This window comes from Lontra canadensis, unplaced genomic scaffold (assembly GCF_010015895.1).
Source record: "Lontra canadensis isolate GAN:19392208 unplaced genomic scaffold, GSC_riverotter_1.0 scaffold14, whole genome shotgun sequence".
Taxonomy (NCBI): domain Eukaryota; kingdom Metazoa; phylum Chordata; class Mammalia; order Carnivora; family Mustelidae; genus Lontra; species Lontra canadensis.
Genome location: NW_022631008.1, coordinates 26,020,541 through 26,043,217, shown reverse-complemented (window position 1 = coordinate 26,043,217; position 22,677 = coordinate 26,020,541). Strand labels below are relative to the sequence as shown.

At 40.4% G+C, this 22,677-nt stretch overlaps 1 protein-coding gene across 2 annotated transcripts in view; it reads right to left on the bottom strand.

Annotated features, from left to right (window-relative positions):
- Positions 1-22,677, bottom strand: part of FIG4 (FIG4 phosphoinositide 5-phosphatase) — a 120,226-nt gene that overhangs the window by 50,277 nt on the left and 47,272 nt on the right. For both annotated transcript variants that reach the window (XM_032858303.1, XM_032858304.1), the window contains 6 exons: positions 19,919-20,052; positions 18,305-18,421; positions 16,501-16,546; positions 15,643-15,791; positions 14,064-14,230; positions 4,892-5,030 (listed from right to left, as the gene is read on the bottom strand). In XM_032858303.1, the coding sequence (XP_032714194.1) occupies positions 4,892-5,030; positions 14,064-14,230; positions 15,643-15,791; positions 16,501-16,546; positions 18,305-18,421; positions 19,919-20,052 (752 nt within the window). The remainder of the gene's footprint in view (positions 1-4,891; positions 5,031-14,063; positions 14,231-15,642; positions 15,792-16,500; positions 16,547-18,304; positions 18,422-19,918; positions 20,053-22,677) is intronic.

The window sequence follows — 22,677 nt, the reverse complement described above, 5'->3', positions numbered from 1 at the left end:
TCTAATCTCATTTGCTTTTCTAATAGGAGAATCAGACTATCAGATCATAAGAATGAAAAGGTATGGCCTAATTGTTTAAGGGGTGTGTGTGTGTGTGTGTGTGTATGTGTATACACATGCATGTGTATATGGGTGTAAATTCTATTTTGTAATCACTTAATCTTGGCAGAGGAGGAAAATAAAGAAAGTATTGGCTAGCATATAAGGAATTTCCTAAAGAATGTTCCTCCCCATTAGCTTCCCTCAGATAAAGAAGTAAACATGATAAAGAATGTGTTTAAGCTCAGAATGTATCAGGTGGAGAAAAAGAATTAAGAGAGCATCTGTTAGTGACTTGAAACAGGCCATAGATTTTTTTTTTCTGAATGTTACTAAACTATATCTCCCTATGCAGGTTACAGCAATGTAACCATACTTTTTTTTAAAAAGTCCAGCTCCACGGGGTGGGTCTCAGAAGCACTAAAGCCCCTGAGAAACCCCTGCCCTAGGGAAGATGAACTGAGACCACTGGAAGATGAGAGCATCTGAGAGGGCTCAGCCCAAGGCAGGGGCGAGATCTTGGTTACCACCACCCCCCAGTACGTTTACTCAGAGGAAGAGACTGGAAGCAGTACAGAAACCTGCTCTGGAACCAGGGATCAGATGACTGAGACTGCAAGTTCGTGCTACTTCTTCCTTTGCAAACAACACCTCATAAGTCAGCTGCTCTCTCTTCTTTGGTCCCTGTTATGAAGAGTGCTCAATCCCACTGGCTCACTCACAAAGGAAGGTTAGGGAGACTTAAAAAAAAAAGACTCTTTATTTTCCCTAACGAACATGGGAACCCTCTGAATTAGCACAAGGACTTTAGCAAAGCAATCAATATTTGTGAATGAGATAGAGAAATGGGGGCAGGAGGACAGTATAGTTAAATGATGACAGTAGAGTCAGTTACAGCCATTTCAATTATTCCAACCCAAAATTATGAAACAATGTTAAGGTGGAAGGAGTTGTCTGATGGTGTCCCAGAGGGCTCTGCCATCTACTTTATTCTAGTTAACATTTTTCATCAAGGATTTGTATCAGGATCAAGAAGACCAGCTGATTATATCTAAAGAAGCTGCAAATCCATTAGTAATGTTAATAAAAAGGTAATACAAAACCTTTTCTCTTGGAAGCAAGCAAAGCATATATGAACATGACCAAGAATGCTCGAATGAGCATACAAGAATGGTATAGATAAGGCCTGGTAGCAGGTCACGTTAAAAACGCTTGGGAGTTCTAATGGACAGGAAGCTCAGAGAGTCAACATTATGATGGCATTGCTAAAAACAGCTAGTGCAATCTTATAGTTAATGATAAACGCAGAGTAACCAGGATAAGAGGAGTAATGGCTCCAATGGGTTCCACGATATTTGGCACAAATCAGATCTAACTATGACCATTACTGAACCCAAGTCTGGGAACCACCAGTTGAAAAAGAACACCGCCGTAGACTGGGATCCGTAAGAGAAGAGCATTCTGAACCCCGAAGAGACTTGAAATCACAGTTTGTGAGGAATAGCTGGGGAGAGTGGGGCTGTTTATCCTAAAGAAGAGATTCTGAGAAGGTGTGAACTTGTCTTCAAATAGTTAAAAGACCATAAAGCAGATAGGGAAATTGTGTTCTTAAGGTCTCAGCAGGTCAAACTGAGATTAGTAGGTAGAGTTACAGAGAAGCAGATCTCAGGTGATGTGGGGAAGAACTGTATAAGTGAACTGTCTGAAAAGAACCTCCTCGACCAGACACGGCCCAGGGGACAAACCAGGACTGGTCGCGCACAGGCCAGATGACCTCTCCTGGGAGACGCAGAGGAAACTCACATATCAGACAGTGAATAGGGCCAGGAAACCATCCAACTCTGGGTTAATGAATTAATTAGCGCTTAATATGTAAAAACATCTCAGTGACATGATAAATACTGAGTCAATAAATAGCTCTTGGATAATGTAGGACACATTAACCTAAATCAGGACAAAGCTTCATCTAGTGGTTCTAGGCAGATAGATAAATGTGGGATTCTGAGTAATGGAAGTAGTTACTTCAAGAGGTCCTGGTTTGGATGAACTCTAGTCAGAGCAAGAATTATTCCCCTTTCCTTTATCATTCAATAAAAATATAGCAGAGTTGGGGCGCCTGGGTGGCTCAGTGGGTTAAAGCCTCTGCCTTCAGCTCAGGTCATGATCTCAGGGTCCGGGGATCGAGCCCTGCACTGGGTTCTCTGCTCAGTGGGGAGCCTGCTTCCTCCTCTCTCTCTGCCTGCCTCTCTGCTTACTTGTGATCTCTGTCTGTCAAATAAATAAATAAAATCTTAAAAAAAATACATATATATATATATATATATATACACACACACCAGAGTAAATCACTGGTAAACACAATATAAAATATGGTATGGTCACCCAGTTTGGAAACACAAGCAAATACATATAAAGTGGGTATTGATATCATATTATAATAAGTGATAAAATAATATTATCTAAGTTTCCAGATTTTATGGTCATCCTGGATGATTTTTAAATAAATTTTACAACTACGGAATAGATTCTCCTTAAAGAATAATCACAGTACTGACATCTGTTGGGTTTGCTGTGTGGTAAGCATTTATATTATTCCATCTGATGCATGAAAAATGTACAAGTTAGATGGTATTATTATCTCTATTTTACTGATAATGGCCACTGAGACGGAGACCAGTTATGTAACCTGCCCACAGTCACTCAGGTTTTAACTGGAGGCCATCTGTCCAGAGCCTGGCCACTTCAGGACTGCGTGGATTCTGTGTCAGACCCAGTACTAAGTAATTCCCACACAGTTTCTCACCTAATCCTCAAAATGACCCTGTGAGGTGTGCGTAGTCCTCTCCATGTTACAGATGAGGAGAAGGGTTTCCGGAGTTCGGCAGATCAGAGGTCACATATTGGCAGAAATTCTAACTCTGCCCCACCCAATCCTGATGTCTAAGCTCTCACCCAGTTAACTGCCTCTGGCTAAAATATTCATTTTATCTGAGAATTAGAATATTAGCTGTCACCAAAATAACCAGTTTCATGGGTGATATCGGAAAGTCCAAAATAAAAACACTGAAATTTGTCTTACAGTATTTTTAAGTACTGTTTATGACCAATATGTACTCTTGATAGCATAAGCTGATTTTTTGGAATTATGATATTCTGGAGAAAAAAAAAAAACACAAAAACAGGAGACCAAACCAACTGAGAGAGCCATATTATCTACTTTGATAAAACTTTATTTTCAGTGGCAGGCTTGCAGCTGATTCTTGCTGAGTCATCTAATGAGCTGAATTATCTCAGTCAAGACACATTCTCTCTGCAACCTCAGTTTCCTTTTTTTTTTTTTTTTTTAAGAAAATGAGGCTGTAAGAGCAGCTTCTTTTGATGCCACAAATAAGCTCTGACCACCTCCTGCCTTAGTGATCGGTTATGTAACTCAAGGTATGCAAGTGGTTTAATGTACACTTGCAATACACAAGCTAATTTCTGCAGGAGTGAATTGAGTTTTGGTTCTTCCCAACCTGTGTGTTAACAGCTTTAATACTGGAAGGTAATCTTTAATTTTGGAAAATCACCCACATTTACCCATTGTCAATTGCATCACTAGAGCTAAATATGGGTATTTACACTCATCTCTCACCCAATAAACATAATTAGCTCTACTTTTTTTATCAGCAAAAATTCAGAGGCAATCATTTAATGCAAAAACCAGCAGTGATTCATTAACAGGGAAAGTAAACTCAAATAGTAAGTTGGTTATTCCAACAACATGCACTTAGAAGAACAAATCTGAGAACAGAAACTGACCCATTCCTATATATTCTAGCACTCCTGAAGTAACACAGAATTTGATAACAGCTGTAACATCAGCACTTGCTAATTGTACCGTTGCCTGTGGTCTGTCCACACAATGAAGCCCAGACTAGCACTGACCCCCATAGTGTTTGGGAAGCACTGTTGCACAAAATAAGGGCTATAGTAAACTGATGCTGTGAGACAAAAGCATTATGAGAGAACTTGACAGTGTAGGCCTCTAAGAAGAATGCACCAGTCTCCAGCCTCCTGTGTGTGAAAATTTTGCTTGTGTGGCCAAACTCACTACATTAGTACATGATGCCTCAGTTAAAAACACTAATGAGTCTTCTCACTTAACCCTCACAATGACTCCGAAGTGTGTCCACCATTCACATCTGCAGGTAAGAAAAATGAGGTGGGGAGAGGTTAAAATAACTAATCCAAGGTCACTCAGGTACAGAATCAACCTGACCCTGAGGCTACACTACAGATGAAAACTTTATTTCTTTTGAGAATATTAATATCAATTCAACTGTCATCAAAAGAACCTAAAATGGCTATTGACTCTAGAAAGGCCTGGGTAAAGGAGATGTTGGGGATGGTGTCTGCCACCTGGGTCACTGCTCTAGTTCCCTGTCTTCACCAGTGTCACCAAGAGCAGGTTGCACTTCCAGAAAGAAACACCATTAGCATTCCAAAGTGATGCTGCTTGGACCCCTCACTTGAAAAACCAAAGACTGACTCCTTAAATATGAGGGTTCTTTTGAGTTCCACATTTGTAGGAAGCACTCAGAAATAATGTTGATGGTTTGTCTTAGTGGAGCTACAACTTACGTTCAATGATGAAGTTCTGAAATTTTCTATCTTACAAAAAATGAAAGCCACCAATTGTTAATGACAATTTCCCAGATCTAGTATCAGGACACCAACAATACGGAATTCTTCACAGCAAACACGTAGTAAGAATACTTTAGCCTATGAGATTATGACTCAAAAATGAAAATATCTCAGACTCAAAGTAACATCAAATCCGAGTTTACACAGTAGACTAGAAGAAAAATACCTTCTTCTTGTTGGTAAAAGTCTCATGGTATTTTTATGATGCAAATAAAAATCTGTTGGGAGTTCCCAGAGATGAGGTTTTCCTTCAGTGGGATGAAAAACGCCCAGGAAGAGATTAATGGAATCTTGTCTATCAGCATCTAAAAAACAAAAATAGGCATTTTAGGAAATCACTACTGAGATATACAACTCAGGAGAATGTTTCCTCAGGAGGAGAAGGGTACAACTGTGATTTCATAAAACATACCTTTGAAAATAATAGTATTTATACTTCAGAAGTCACACACATCTAAAATCTAAAATAGTCACAAATCTAAAATAGTCACCAAGATTTTGAGAATTAAGATCTTGCTTCCAGATGTTTCCTTTTTGCTCCATTCCTTCCATAGTACAGTAAACACACATTGCTTCTTGAATTTTGAGAGACTCTTAAAAATCAAGAGCTGCCATAATACCATAGTGATCTTATTTTTAGGTAAGAACACATTTCACCATTCTTCAGTCTACCAGAAACAAATACATCTTTACTTTGTTGCAAAGACAAGCAGACACTGTCAGAAATAAATAAGCAAAATGATCCCACAGCTACCCCTATTCTGTTGCACAACCTTGAACAAGTTGCTCTCCATAGTTTCCACTTCTAATCCTTGAAAAGACAGTCTTCATTTCTTTAGCAGAGACAGTGCTTATAACATTTTCTGTCCCCTCAGCTGTAGGCCTGGCCCATTCCCTTCTGTGTTTGATAATGAAGGCAGAGTGGGCACATGGATAACAGCTTCATTCTAACTAAACAACTAACAACTCCAAAATTACTAACCACCTATGCACATATATTGTATTTCCTTCCTTTTATAATTATATTTTGGTAAAAATGGTGATGAGCACTAAAGGGTCTCATGAACCACCCTTCCCATTCTGCACCGTCTCCCCTCCCCCCACCTCCCGCCAGCATCCTTCATTGTTTCCCCTCATTTCCTGCCTCTCATTCTTGTCTCAGAGCCCTGTGCATTCAAGTTTGGGGCAGACATGAACGATTAAAATAATACCCTCTCTCTGAAAATGAGCATAGAACTAAAAAGCACAGTAGAAATGACTGCTTTCGAAACAAGATAACATTACCATAAAATCAATCTTCTTCCAACAGCTATAGTGAACACAGATCTCTCTAAAATTAGCAACATTGTTCTCATTGAACTATTTGGTCATCTCAGCAAAAGCAATAAATGAAATATGGCACATCAAACATGTATTAGTGTTATTACTTTTTGACAGGAAGTGTTCCATTAAAGCAGCATTTACCTTTCAGGCCAAAAGTAATGTATAAAAGGGATGTGTTTATAACCTGAGCAAATTTGGGGCCTTTCTGCCACTTTTGAGAGAAAACAAGTATTAAATGATGCAGACATTACCTCCCCAATTTGTACCCTCTTTACATAATGTAAAAGTAAAATTACTGCTTTTTTCCCTAAGATTTGATTGATTGATTGATTGATTGATTTAGAGCAGGGGGGAGGGGCAGGGAGCAAGGGAGAGAGAGACTCTCAAACTGATTCCACACAGAGCCTGGAGCCCAGTGCAGGGCTTGATCTCAGGATCCGGAGATCATGACCTGAGCTGAAACAAAGAGTCAGATGCTTAACCAACTGAGCCACCCAGGGGCCACCATATTGCTTTTATAGTAATTACATTCTTTATGCTTCCTGTATAGTCTTAATGGCACTTAATAATTCATACTATGCAGGACCTCAAGACATCTTACCACTGTCTAGAGAAGTTTTCCATCTTCAGGCATGTTTTCAAGGAGGCTTTCATCCTTTAAACCTCATAGCTGCTTCCTTTAACTTTTAACAAGTACGATAAAATGTGAGCGGTGAGAAACGTAACCCAATGAAGGCTACTGCTTCAAAGGATCATAATGAAGACTTGCTGAATGTGCTGCTGTTTCTATAAATATGTATCTGTGATGGATATGGTCACTAACCAAAGACTCTAAGGCCAGTTTAATGAGCCTGGGGGTCTTTTCCAGGCTAGTCTTGACTGCAAGTTAGACAACCACCCTCGTGAAGACAGTGGAACTTTTGGATATGGACACACAGGTGGGTTCTCTGCAGTTGTGGATAATAAGAGGGCAATGATTGCCTATTTTTTGTACTCAATCACACTTTAAAGGAAAAGAGAGTAATGTACCAGTCACACTTCACTCAAATAGCTAAACACTAACCACTTTTATTATGTATAAATTAAATAGATCAGGCTTGAATTGAACAATTCTCTTTTTTTATAATTATCTTTTTATTTTTATTTTTATTTTTTTTAATTTTTTTTATTATTTTTTTAAGATTTTATTTATTTATTTGACAGAGAGATCACAAGTAGACAGAGAGGCAGGCGGAGAGAGAGGAGGGAGCAGGCTCCCTGCTGAGCAGAGAGCCCGACGCGGGACTCGATCCCAGGACCCTGAGATCATGACCCGAGCCGAAGGCAGCGGCTTAACCCACTGAGCCACCCAGGCGCCCTCTTTTTATTTTTAATTAGCAAAAAAAAATCTTAGAACTAGAATACTTGTTATTCTAACGTTAAATTAAGTTTGTGATGAAGTGGGCTCTGAAATCAATAATGGAAAGGAATGTTACTCAATAAATAGTACTGTTTAATTACTACAGGGGAGGGAACGGTAAAGTTAGATCCCTACTTCATACTATATATTGAAATAAATACCTATTAAATGTGAGAAAGGCAAAGATCAACACCCTAACAGAAAAAGAGAAACGTGCAATTTTTAAAAGAAATAGAAACAGACAAACCTACCAAAATTCAACCTTACTAGTTATCAAACAAATGCAAATTAAAACAGAATGCCACTTCTTACTTACTTAGGCTGGCAAATACTTATCAAAATGTACACTTCTATAACTCTGCCCAGGGAATATTAACTGCTATACAGTATCCTTTCTCTAAGGCAATTTGGCAACCCAGGGGTTCCCTGCTTTCTGAAAATCTGCATTACGCCACTTTGCTTGGAAAAGACCTACATCGGTACCTCTCATGTTAATGGAAAGAAATCTGAAGAGGATTTTAACTTTTATGAAAATAGCTGTTACTATGCTAATGCAAGTTTTTCCTAAAAGCAAAGTAGTGTAACTCAAACTTCTGGAAAGTGGGGGGATACTCCCCACTTTATGTCATTTCAACTTACCAAAGTTTTCATGGGGTATACATACACACACACACACACACACACACACACACACGTAAATACATACATATTTATGTATAGATAGATACAGATATGGATATGTTCAGGACTTTAAATATATATACATATGTATTTATGTATAGATAGATATATTATAGATATTTTCAGGGCTTTAAATATATACATATTTATATTTATTATAAACACACACACACACACACACACACATATTTAAAGCCCTGAAAATATTTATACTCTCTCACCTAATAAATATGCTTCTAGAATTTTCATAAGATAATATCGAAGATATGCAAAAAAAGAATATATGTTTAAAGATGTTTAAGAGGAACCAAAACCCAAAATAATAACTAAATAAATTATTATTTGTTTTTGTGTTTCTAAAGGATAAGTTTCTAAAGGATAGACTGCCATAAAGCTACTAAAATCATGTTGTAGAAGCATATTTAGGTCATAAAGATTGCTCACATTATCTAAAAGGGCAAAAGCAGAACATAAATATTATGTGCAAGGAAGGCTCATGTTCTAAATCTGAACAAATGGCTGTCTCTGGAAGGTGAAGATTATCTGACTTCATTGTGAGGTTTTTTTAAAAATTTAATTTTTTTTCAGTGTTCCAAAATTCATTGTTTATGCTCCACACCCAGTGCTCCATGCAGTACGTGCCCTCCTTAATACCCACCACCAGGCTCACCCAACCCTCCACCCCCTCTCCTCCAAAACCCTCAGTTTGTTTCTCAGAGTCCACAGTCTCTCATGGTTCATCTCCCCCTCCAATTTCCCTCAACTCACTTTTCCTCTCCATCTCCCCATGTCCTCTGTGTTATTCCTTATGCTCCGCAAGTAAGTGAAACCATATGATAATGGACTCTCTCTGCTCTGGAAGGTGAAGATTATCTGACTTCATTGTGAGTTATTCTGTACTTTCTATAATTAACATCTATTATTTTCATAATTGAAAAGAAGAACTACCCTTCATTCACTCACCCAAGAACCTACTCTGTTCTGCACCAACTAGGGACACAGTTATGGACAAGACTGACTGTGGCTGTGGTGGGGCTTACATTCCAAGTGGCAAACAAACATACATACAAGTGAATAATGGACCAGGTACATTCAGGGGTTGTAAGTTCCGTGAAGACTTGTAAGTTCTGTGAAGAATGACAGAGTGACATGAGAGCGAAGGGAGGGGACACGGCCCCTTGAATTGGGTCGTGAGGGCAGGGGTAGAGGCTACAGGGTCTGAGGAAGTAACAGCTGAAGTGTACAAATGAGAAAATACACAAAGCTCTGGGGGCTGTGCCCACACAGAAGGAAAAACAAAAACAAGGCCTAAAGGAGGAACAGACAGCAACTCCAGGAACAGAAGGAAGGCCAGGGAGGCTGGAGGGCAGTGGACAAGGGGAATGCCCATATTAGAGACAGACACAAGGCCTTGTAGGTCTCCAAAAAGAGTCTTATTTTAAGTATGATGGAAAGCCCTGGAAGGGTTTTTAGAGAGGCACATGATGCTATTTGACTTCAGTTTTGAAAAGATCCCTCTGGTGGCTGTGAAGAACAGGAGCCCACGTGTGGGGGCAGAGAGCTGAAGCAGAAGCGACTGCGGTTGTTCACACAGAGGTGACCGTTTCTGGCACCAGCATGGCGGCAGGCAAGATGAAAAACAGCAGAAGCATTTAGGGTATATTTTGGGGCTGAGACAATGAGATTTGCCGAGAGATGGGACTGGGACAGTGGGGATAAGTAAGGAAAATAAAGAAATTAGGGATGATTGCAAGGTTTCTGAACTGAGCAACAGGTGCTGAGGTGGAAAAGGCAAGTGGAAAAACAGGTCTGAGTAGGAGTAAGGAACTTCTGCCTCAGAAATGATCGGCTTGAGGGACGCCTGGGTGGCTCAGTGGGTTACCGACTCTGCCTTCAGCTCAGGTCATAATCTCAGGGTCCTGGGATCGAGTCCCACATCAGGCTCCCTGCTCAGCAGGAAGCCTGCTTCTCCCTCTCCCACTCCCCCTGCTTATGTTCCCTCTCTGTCTCTCTTCTCTGTCAAATAAATAAATTTAAAAATCTTAAAAAAAAAAACCCCAAAAAAGATACGCTGAAGCCTTAAGCCCTGGGACCTGTGAATGTGACCTTATCTGGAAGTTGAGTCTTTGCAGATACAATCCACTTAAGATGGAATCCCACTGGAGTAGGGCAGCCCATAATCTGACAGGACTCATGTCCTTACGGGAAGAGTGAGACTCACAGGGAAAATGCCATGTAGACACAGACACAAGGGGAAAATGTCAGGCAAAGTCAGAGGTAGGAATGACAGTGCTGCGGTGGCAAGCCATAGATCACCCGAAGTCATCAGAAGCTACGAAGCAAGTAAGGATCCTCCCCTGGAGCCTTCACAGGGAGCACGGCCCTGCTCAGCCCCTGATTTCGGACTTCCAGCCTCCAGAACTGTGGGACAATAAAGTGCTACCACTTCAAGCCACTTAGCTTGTGGTATTTTGTTACAGAAGCCCTAGGAAGCTAGCACTACAAAGAGGAGCCAGTGAGCATGCCTTCAGGGAGATAACCCTATTTTAATCAATGCTCTAATTGGTAAAAACAAGTGAAACCCATTGTAATTTTGTGTTTCATGATTGATAATAACCAATTACTTTTAACTCACATTGTGGCCAATTTGAATACATCAGTACATATTAATGTCCTCATTGGTGACAACGGCATTAGGGATAATAAAAGATGATGGAAACGCTTTAATATTTTTCCTTTAGAAATCTAGAATTGAAACTTATGCCACTGGCCAGAATCTCTAAATTCGATTTCCCTAACTCTCAGTTTCTGCTTGGATTACTCTACTTTGATTCTTAAGTTTTAAACCCAGTTCAAGGAGCAGGCATAAAGAGGAATATCTAAATTCTCATTAAGGTCTGCAGTGGACTCTGTGGTTTATGTTATACACTGAGCTTACCCAGAGTACTACAATGGACTCAGAGAATGCAAAAGAAATGATCTGAGCAGTCTCGGGGCATCACTGATAAGCTACATGTTACTAGGCTGGCATTCTTAGTCCTGTCAATTTTGTAATTCAGGGAAAAGGGGGAATTGGGGAGGACACAGGTAATAAATTAACTCATGTGTTTATTAATTCATCCCACAAATATTTAGTGTGCCATGAGCAAAGCACTGGGAAACTGTGGTGAATGAGTTGCCCATGGGGCTCTCTGGTCTCATGGCAGGAACTAATGGCATCGTGAATGATTTCACGGCAACTGTGCTAAGTGCTATGAAGGAAAAGCACAGAATGCCATTAGAACAAACCCTGGAGGACCTTCTTTGAGCAAGTCAAAGTACAGTGAGCTCTCAAGGCTGGCTAGGCATCAGGAGAAGATGGCAGTCATGTATTCCAATGGATGGAACTGCATATGATTAAGCAGCCTAATTTATTCAGGGAATGTGAGAGCGTCACTGCATCTGGAGAGGAGCAATGGAGGACAGCAATGGAGTAAATGACATGCAGGACCTACAGATTCCCTCGTACTTCCCTCCCATGCCCACCAGGCTACCCACCAGCTTCTGGCTCCTCCAAAGTGTGTGAATAGGGAAGGTCTTACTTGGCGCGACGTGCCCCAGGGCGAACCCTATGATCCCCACCCTCCCGGTGCTCGTACTGTAGTGGGATACTCTCTGCTATATGGTGAACTGTCTCCCCCAAAAGATACGTTGCAGTCCTAATCCCAAATACCTGTGAATGTATAACTTATCGGAAAATAGGGTCTTTGCTGATGTAATCAAGTTAAAATGTCACACTAAATTAGGATGGGCCCTGATGCAATAGGACTAGTGTCCTCATGAGACCAGGGAAATCTGACACTGACACAGATACAAGAAGGAAGACAGCCATGTAACCACGGAGGCAGTGATGGAGGTGCCACAGTTGCAAACCAAAGAACACCAGGGATTGCTGGCAAACTACCAGAAGAAAGGAAAAAGCAAGTCCGGATTCTCACCTATCAGTTTCAGAAGGTGCCTGGCCCCACCAACAACTTGATTTTGGACTTTCAGCCTCCAGTATAGTGAGATAATAAATTTGGGCTGCTTTGAGCCACCCAGTTTGTGCTATTTGGTTATGGCAAGCCCTAGCAAACTGATACCGATTTCCCTTGCAGGGGGTGGGAGATATGATGTGCTTCTAACCAATGGGATATGGCAAAGGGATGGGCCATCGCCCCCACAATTCTAAGACTCTCTTGCTGGCAAACTCATTGTAGAAATTCACTTTCCCTTGTAGGCTGTGAAGAAGAAAGTTACTAAAAGTCCCAAAGTCACAAAAAAACTATGAGGAATTGAATTCCACCAGCAAACGCGCAAGCAGGGAGCAAATCCTTCCCTAGTCTGACCTACAGATAAGACCACAGCCTGCCTGACATCTTGACTGCAGCTCTGTGAGACTCTATGCAGAAAATCCAGCTAAGTTGTGCCTGGACTTCCTCCCACAGACATCGTGGGATAATAAACACATGTTGTCTTAAGCCGTTCTTAATAATTTGTTACGCAGCATGGAAAACTAATATGCTTGCATTGTAACACAGCAAACTGACTTTGCATTCTCTCTGGGAATGGGAAATGTTGAAAGCTGACTCTGTGGGTGCTTTCAGGCATGCCTCAGAAGTTCCCGTCACCAGAGAGTCTCTTGCAGTTCCCTTGGTGTGGACCAAACAACTTTTCCTACCAGTTTTTCTTAGGAAAACTCCTTCCTTAGGAATCCAGGGATCACCTCCGGGTTCTTGCTGCTGGGTCCCTCTGGCCAGGACTGAGGTCAATCCCATGCTACCACCCTCCCTCATGAAGCCTACACCTGGTCACCAGTAAACCACTCAAAGATCCTTTGGCCCAATCATATATGGAGGGCAGGCCCTTCCCAACATGGCAGCCCTCTCCTCAGTCCATAGCTGTACTTCAGCTCTGCTACACAGCAATGCAAAGTTAACAGTTCTATGCCACCCCTCTAACAGAAGAATATGAGGATTTGGTCTGTGATATCTATTATGTTGGAAATTCCATCAGAATGGAGGCAGCAGAAGTACCATTTTAACAACTTGTTACTTTTGAGTATTCACAAGTCATAAAACAAAGAAAGATATAATTTAGTGTTAATGCTACTATTAATTTCTAGCTGACATTTTTAAAATTAGCTTGTCAAGACTATGAATCCTATTTTTTTTAATTTTTTTAATTTTTATTTTTTTTTAAAGATTTTATTTATTTGACAGAGAGAGAGATCACAAGTAGAGAGAGAGAGAGAGAGAGAGAGGAGGAAGCAGGCTCCCCGCCTAGCAGAGAGCCCGATGTGGGACTTGATCCCAGAACCCCAAGAGGACCTGAGCTGAAGGCAGAGGCTTAACCCACTGAGCCACCCAGGCAGCCCTGAATCCTATTTTTAAAATAATGATTAAATACCCTCAAACAAATTTATCTATGTATTGCAAGGTGACAGAAGCCAAGGAATCAAAGTATTTTGCATTACTGGGTGCCTGGGTGGCTCAGTCAGTGGAGTGGCTGCCTTCAGCTCAGGTCATGATCCCAGGATTCTGGGATCAAGTCCTGCATTAAGTTCTCTGCTCAGTAGGGAGTCTGCTTCTCTCTCTCCCTCTGTCCTCCCACCCACCCGCACGTGTTCTCTCTTGTTCTATCTCAAATAAATAAATAAAATAGACATTTTTTAAAAAAAAGTCTTCTGCACTATTTAAGAGCTCCTATTATGGGTGGAAAAATGCAACACTGCACTATTTAAAATATAAAATTTATTGATTCATTTATTGAACAAATGTTTATTTAGAATATTCTAAGTGAGATTCTATTTTAAACTTTGGCTTTACTTAGCCAGATTGCTCAAAAAAGGTGTATGTATAAGTAGAAAAGTGCTTATCAGATAAAAATTTAGAGCTGCTTATTATTCCAGAATTACCTGAAAAAGCATTGCTGTAATATCTAGACAGGGTCTGCATGATGTCTTTTGAATGCTGGGTCCACGGTGCTATCTTTCTGTAGGTTTTTACACGATGAACAAGTTGAGAACCACCATACTGAAGGGAGAGAGTGTCCCCATGATCTTCATAGAGTTCCTCAAATAACCTAAATCAAAGAAAAATAAACATTACAAAATTTTACCAAAAGTATTATACACATGGTTCAGTTAGCCACATATGAATTCCTAACAGCCTTTTAAGCAGACTCTTGATGATAAATCCATATGTAAAATATATGCTACAGTAATAGTCTAGTAAGTAAAAAAAAAAAAAAAAAAGTCATAGAAAACACTAAAATGGAAGTTGGAGAAACAAAAACATAAGGCATCAAAGCCAGACCAAGGTGATTCTAACCTGACTAAAGGACTCCTAACTTTCTTCAGGCTGCCAAATCAATTTACCTCCCACAACAGAATTTGATGATCTCTTGCCACCGACAGATAAACCATACTCTTTCCTCAGAACACGTTTGAAACCTGTATTTCTCCAAGTGCCTGTTAAGATTTTCAGTGCGGTGATATCTGTGGATCTGGCCACTTGGAAGTTGTTCATTTTCCTAACAGAGCCTTTATGACTACCTCAGATGACCAATAACAAGCATCATTGTATTTTCAAGAAAGAGCACTCCACGCAGTGGCATGGATCCAATGGACAGTGAAGAAACGTAATCCTTCATGAAGAATCAATCTTTCATGTATCTTATATTTTTAAATCAAAATGCATGAAGGCACATGACTTCTTCTTTCTAATGCAATCTAAATTTTTTTTTTTTAAGATTTTATTTATTTGAGAGAGAGTGCACAAGAGTGTGCATGAGCCAGGGCAGGAGTGGGGGAGGAAAAAAGGGGGAGAGCAAAGGAGGGGAAGAGAATCTTAAGACAATTCCGTACTGAGCACGGAGCCCACCATGGGGCTCGACTCAATCTCATAACCCGGAGATCATGACCTGAGCCAAAACCAAGAGTCAATGCTCAACTGAGCCACTTGGGCACCCCTGGATTTGTTTGGTAAAAACCCACCAGTTTTGTATTTATCTAAAGCACTCTGGATTTATATAAAGAACATAGTATTTATTCATAATTAACACACACACACACACAAAATAAAAACCATGGCAACAACACACAGGTCTTTAATAAAATATTATAGAATTATTTTGAAAAATGTCTTCCAGCAACATAATTTTTGAGAAGTTAAAAGAAGAAACAAATTCATAGAAGTCCTTATTATTAATCAGTTTTGCTCTCTGTGCTTACCAGCATTCAAAAGGTGGAAAATAAGATTTACCTAACTGCAGGGCACCTGGGTGGCTCAGTCATTAAGTGGCTGCCTTCAGCTCAGGTCATGATCCCAGCATCCTGGGATGGAGCCCCATATCGGGCTCCCTGATTGGTGGGAAGCCTGCTTCTTCCTCTCCCACTCCCCCTGCTTGTATTCCCTCTCTTGCTGTGTCTCCCTATGTCAGATAAATACATAGATTCTTTAAAAAAAAAAAAAAAAAAAAAAAAAAAGATTTACCTAACTGCGTCTGTATCAAACTGCAGATTTGGCTTGTCGATCAGTCCCAAGGAGTACAGCTGGTAAGCCAGAGCGCATTTTCCCACCATAAACTGTGCTGTGTTGGTGCGGTCTAAACAGTCCACACAGTTGGTTCGAAGAACGCCAGTCTAAACAGAAATACCGTTAAGACTGTCAACTGTTATTCAGTGGCCAAAACTGCTTCTACCCATTTTAGATGTCCTTCCTTAGAAAACAGAAGAAAAGCTGTAGGCAGGGTATTATTCCTGAACAAACAATGAAGAACATTATAGAAAAGTTACATTTGCTGCTCACTTAAAATTGCTGCATTGGCATCATTATACCTACTAGTCTGTATTTGAATTTCCTTCCTGAGTTTAAAATAAAACAGTGAAAAAATAAAATAAAATAAAATGAAACAGTGAATGTTTTCCACATGGACCAATTACTAAAATACATGCTTTTATTCAGATACATCTCCTTTATTGTAAAAATCAAATATTCAGTGGTTGAGGCCATATCTTTCTTAAAGCATAATTATTATATGTACATATATTGTGATCGTTTCTGGCTTGTTTTCCAAAGTGATTCTAATTTATTCTTTTCCCATTTCTGTTTATGTTTTAATTTCCAATAATAAAATCTATCTTATGTAGAAAAAATCCACAGGCCATTATTATTTTAGCTGCGCATCACTTGTAAGAGTTATACACTAGCAGTTAGTGTTTAAAAATCATTCCCAAACAGTTAATAATTTTTCATTAAATAAGAAGTATCTCTCTCTCATGGCTGCTTTCAGAAAACATCATACACTGCAAATACAGATTCTTTGTATTATTAATAGAGTAGCATCTATACCTGCAGGCGACCAGCGCGGATCACACATCCTCCTAGTTCATTCCACCTGTGTTTAAAAATAGATGTTTAAGAAAAAATTTAATAGCATAATCTATATTCATTTTTTGTTCCAGCTCTATAAGGAATCAAAGGAATAGGGCTGAATGCGCCAAAATAATCAACTGATTCTGCTTACTTTCATTCTTTCTGGTAAGTGAATATGCAAAGAACTCAGAAGGAAGGCTATCCATGCTCTCTTTCCTCACGGAGGCCCAGGAAAGAAGCATCTTATCTTGCCCCAGTGTCCCACACCCAGGCATTTGTCTCCCGTGTTCAACCAAAATCTCTCTTGCTTTAATTTAAGCCCATTTCCTGTCTGGTTTCTACAGACATGAATAGTAATTGCGGGGCATTGAGCTTTATCCTTCTCCCCTCAACAGTCAGATTCTCTCCCTCCTCTAGCATTTCTTCGTGGAGCTTTGTTGCATTCCTTTGGTTGTTTTTGCAGATATCCTTATTATTGTCCTTCCTACTTATTTTCTCCATGTGCTAAGGAATGCCTGGGAATATGTTCTAAGCAATATATAATGATATTGAGATTTTACTTTAATGATTTAAAGCATTTTAATGATTTAAAATATTTTAAGTTCTTAAAATATCTTATTTTAAAGAAGGTTCAATTCAGAAGACAGTTCACACAACAGGCCTGACTGCTATTCTCAGAAAGGCCTGCTTATATGGTTGGCCCTTGGCTGACATCTGGGAACTTGAGTTCCCACCATTCCCAGACGGACAAAAGTGGCTCACTGTGCCTAATCTGTCTGTTGAAACAATATAGTTTTGCTGAACATTCTCGTTCCTTCTGGAAGTCAGGAATTTTGGTATGTGTCAAGCAAAAGCTGCCTAGGGGACCAGCCTCCAATGAAAAACCCTGGCACTGAGTATCTCTTCATCTCCTCTGGTTGGCAACGTTTCACCCATGCTGTGACAACAAGCTGCTGGGGGAATTAAGCATGTTGTGTGGGACTCCATTAGGAGAGGACTCTCAGAAAGCTTTACCTATTTCCTCTGGACTTTGCCACACAAGCCTTTTCCCTGTGCTAATTTTGTTTTGTATCCTTTAACCTTAATAAATCACAGCCATAAGCACAACAATATGTTGAGTGCTTTGAGTTTTCCTAGTGCATCCCTGAGTCTGGGAATGGTTTTGTGGACCACTGTCACAATGACCCTAAAATTCAAATTATAACAAAAGGAGGACTTCTGAAGACACACACACTATATAATTGGTTGTTTTTTTTTGCTCTCTCTCTTTTTTTTTAACCATTATAGTTAACTTTGTAGCTGAAAATAAAATGCTGGGAATATACAATATCAGATCCTTAAAAGATAAATACAACATGATCCTTGATCTGAAGAAACTCACAAAGTAATAATGAAGAAAGATCTGTGAGAAAATAACTGTAATACAGTGATAAACATTATTTTCATTAAAATGTTAGTATTCAGTTGATGGAAAAAAAAATTCCTGCTCCTATTTAATGCTGAAAAATAGGATTCACTGCAGAAAACTTCACTTTAGAGAAATATTTTATACAACGTTTGTTCCATGAAGTAAGAGATAAAGACTCATCAGCTTCCATCTCAAGACACATGACCAGAGGAAGTCCTGTGCCCAGAGTGAATGCGCATTCCACAATCACCTGAATATCTTCTCCGCCCCAATAAATTTATCCATCTTTCAAGTAGTACAAACTGCTCATATTTAGAATAGTTATCCATGAGAGCAAAATGTTTGATTTCAGTTTTTAAATACCATACGTACTTTTCATCTGGCCGCAAGATGCTACAGTAAGAATCGGGGCGGTTTACGAAGAAACCCGTTTTCTTCACCACGCTCTCTGCGATCACGTTCAGTCGATCAAGGACATTACACAGCTTGCTGATGACAGGAGGAAGAACGAGAAAAGTGAGAAGAATCCGTTTAATATATATTTACCCTTTATAACTGAAGCAAATAGAGTCAATCGTAATGATATTCATGGATTTAATTTTTAAAATCTCTGGTTTGTATCCAACAGGAACGCTGTAATAATTAGTTTCTATCATATAATGTGTACTCAGTAACGAACAAGATTTGGTGCAAAGAGACATGAAGGGCCCGCATCAGCTCTTGGCAAGCCTTAATCTTGGCACATTACATCCCCTGGAGAGCTTTTCCCAAAGCCTTTCACTACTTAAGAGTCCCGGCAGGCAAGTCAATATGCATTCGTAGGATGACTGTGAGGAGTGTGTGATATACAGTGGAGGTGGCAGGGGAAGAAAACCCTGGAAAATAAATACAAATGGTGCCCACCTGTGATCAGGCTTAGAGGCGAGCAAAATGTGTGCACATGTACGTGTGAGGTGTGCATGGGTATCTAACTACACAAAATGATTCGGAAAAAAGCACAATGAGTTACAGTACAAAACAAGCCAGTAACATTAAAAATATGAACGCGACCTCAAAATAAACCTTGTGTTTCTATGATGCCTGGGACATGAGTAAAAGGAGAAGGCAAGGTTAAAGAAAGGAGGTCCCTTGGATGATATGTTTTGAGTCAGCTCTTGACAGGTAAAGGAGGGGTGGGAAAGTACCCCAGAGAGGTGGGGGTTGCGAACAACAGGGACAGAGGCTCAGGAATGGGACCCCGGCTGCCACACTGGAAGCTGAGCACACATTTCAGTTTTCAGGAACAGACTGGCTCCAGAACAAAGAAAACATTATTACATTCTGGAACCAACCAGGCAATGGGGCTTTAACACTACACTAAGGAGTCTGGATTTACTACCAACACTCAGGAGTTACTGCAGGTTTATCCACAGGTGAGATCGTCTGAAAGTGGTGTCTGAGAAAGTGATTAAACAGGGGGACAGGATGAAACATGGAAAAGTGAAGCCAATGCCTGTGAGGGAAAAGTCGTGGAGCAGGGATGTCCTGAAGTGACTAGCTACTTCAAAGAGAATGTCCAAGTGATATAAATCATGGGCAAAAAAATCAAAACAAAACAACAGAAAACAGAGTCTAGTCAATTAATTGAAGCACTCAAATTATACATCAGTAGCAAAACAGCCCCTCAAGCAGATTCATAAAGGAAATTAAAAGAGAACGTTCACTTTAATTTTTTTAACATCTTATTTATTTTCGAGAGCAAGCAAGCTAGCAAGAGAGAGCATGAGCAGAAGGGAGTGGCAGGGGGAGAGGGAGAAGCAGACTTCCCGCTGAGCAGGGAGCCTGATGTGGGGGCTTGATCCCAGGACCCTGAAATCATGATGAGCTGAAGGCAGATGCTTAACCAACTGCTGCCCACATTTACTTTACCACAGAGATCAGTCTCCTGCTATTTAACATCACAAGAAAAGGATAATGCCAGAACCAAGCATATGAATATCTACTCACCTTTTGGTGTACTTGGCCATATCCCAAGGGATATAAATAATCATGTGTTCAGGAGGCAAAAACTGGTTGAGGTACGTCACAGCAGCTACAAGCTCTTCACTCAGAATTCTCTCATGCTTTCTTTTCTCTCGTTCCTTTATCAAAAATTAAACATTTTTGGGGTTCTAATTACCTCAAATCAGAGGAACAGACTTTTAACAGTTTTACTTTTCAGCTAAGACAAGAAGCCGAGGTCTTAAATATATGAAATAAAACTTAAAAATAATATAAATGCAGAGAAATAAATGCTTTGTTGAATTCAAATCAACAGATAATTTGCTTCAAAAATTCCAGGAGATGAGATTTCTTTTTAGTAACTTCCTGGAGCCCTGAGAATCCCAGTTCACCTTCCTGGGGCTGGCCGACATACTCCACACCCAACACTGGCGGCGGACAACTCCCCAAGGACCAGAAGAAAGAAACCCCCAACTTCAGCCAGCTAAGGGTCACACCGAAATCAGCTGGTTCTGACGGATAATCCCTCAACTGGCTGAGAGTGCTTTGGCAGCCTATAGGGGTTCTTAAATTTGACTTTCACAAAATCCCCTGTGAAGTAGCCAAGGCAGGCCCTTCCCCCTCTCCCCCTTTTACACTGTGGTTGAATGAGGTTAAGAGGTGTTCACAAGAATCTTACCTTCTGCCTCCCTGCCTACTGTATACCCCGTTACATATCACATGCTTCTCATTCGAGAGCTCTCGGGCTGCTGCCAGCTAGCCATGCAGCCTGCGGCAAGGCTCTCAACTTTCCTAGGCCTCTATTTCTTCATCTATAAAATGGGGCAACAACAGTATCTTCCTCACAGCAAAAATGTGAGGCTTAAAAGAGATAAAACATGATCATCTCTTCTCAGAGCATCTGGCACATGGGGACTATTCATCAAAATTAACTCCTTTTATTGTTATCCTGTTCAGGACTTCACTTAATGACAAGGAAAAACAATTCAGTGACAGTAACACTGACATGGTGTGGAGGCACTGCGGCTGGCATCAAAATGGGTCTCCGCTGTTTCCAATCATGGTGATTAGCTATCAGTTGTCATGAATTTAATTAGCTAACCGCTGTGGAAACAAAAAGGGTATCTATTTTGCACAGCTGAGTAAACCAAATGGGAGGAATTAGAAAAGAATTGATTAAGAAGTGTTAAATCAGTTTAGGATGAACATGTAGTTAGCTTTTTACATCTGAGAGAATTAAATATCTGGAATTTTTCTCAAAAGCACTCCATATCAACTAAGGGAAACAAAACCTTTTTGAAATTTGATCAAATCTGACATTTCATGAGATGGGGAGAACAGATTATCCAATCAACCATTGGTCATCTCTGAGGAATTTGCCCTGTGCCCCATCTGACTGTCGGGGGTTAGTGTTAGTAAGCCAACCTCCTTTGGGGCACCAGAACCCTGCTACAACCAAATGAAAACATCACACACACAAGCGGTTTTGCATATCATCTCAAGGGTTCAGAGACTCCCCCAGTGACCATCCAGGGCCCTCAGACTAAAAACCTCCAAATAGTTTTGCCTGACTACAGGTTGACTTCCTATCGATTCCCCAGTAACAGCACTGAAGGCATGGAGATTGTGGTAAAATGTCGACCAGCGCCTCAAACTTCCATAACCAGGGGAAGTGGGGAGCGGGGGTATTCACAGCACATGGTAAGAGAGAAAAGAAATCAAGGAAAGTATTTCACTTTAGTGACTTCATATGGAGGTGGAAAAAAAAGTGAAGATCCCTCAGTATCATTCCACACACACAAATGCGTTCTTGGATGCTAATCACAAGTTAATACTTTTTCCGATTGAACTGAATAAACACCTTCTTTTGTCCTATGAATAAAATAACTAATGACAAAAACAATAACAACAAAAACCCTTTTCTTTCCATTCCACAAAACTGTAACTTAATCTCTAAACTATTTTCTAGTTAATATCCAGTTATTGCCAGCATTTTTATGACAATGGAATGATAAAAAAGTATAATTTCTAAGTCCGCCGACTAGCCTTTAAAGATTAAAAAATAAATGCACATTTGAGAAACCTGGGCAAGAACACTTTACAACCCCATGTATCAGATATTATTTTTTGAATCTATGTATTTAATGCAGAATTATTTCAAGCTGAATCTCCATTTAGCCATAGATTTTAACAGCAGTATAAGGACTTTGTAAAACGCGAAGCAAAGTCAGTGTTCCCTGTTTCGGTGAATGGCATCACCATCCAGCCACCTGAAGTAACCAGCAACCTAGAAGTCAAGCCAGACCTCTCCCTCTCCCTCCTCTCACAGCCAGCCCATCGCCCAGTCTCTGCCCTCCGCATGCTTCTCTCCAGCTCTACCACACCACCCCAGTTTAAGCCAGGGCCACCCCTTCCCTGGACAATTAGAAAAGCCTCCTATGGGGTCTTCCAGCATTCTTTAACCTTGTGCCTATCCACATGTTCTCTTTGTTGAGGTCAGGATAGCCTTTTTAAAATACAAGTCTGATCACAATCCTCTTACTCGTGTGAAACCTGCAGTGGTTCCCCATTAAACTCTAAGGATAAAGACCATACTCATCAACACACCCTACAAGACTCTGCATGGTCGGGCCAGAGCTATCTCCTCAGCCTCATCCCACAACAGTGCCCTCATCATCTCTCTGGCCCTCATCGTCAGGACCCCTACCATACATGGCGTTTCCTTCCCCAAACGCACCACATCCCCTCTCCTGACCTAGGGCCTT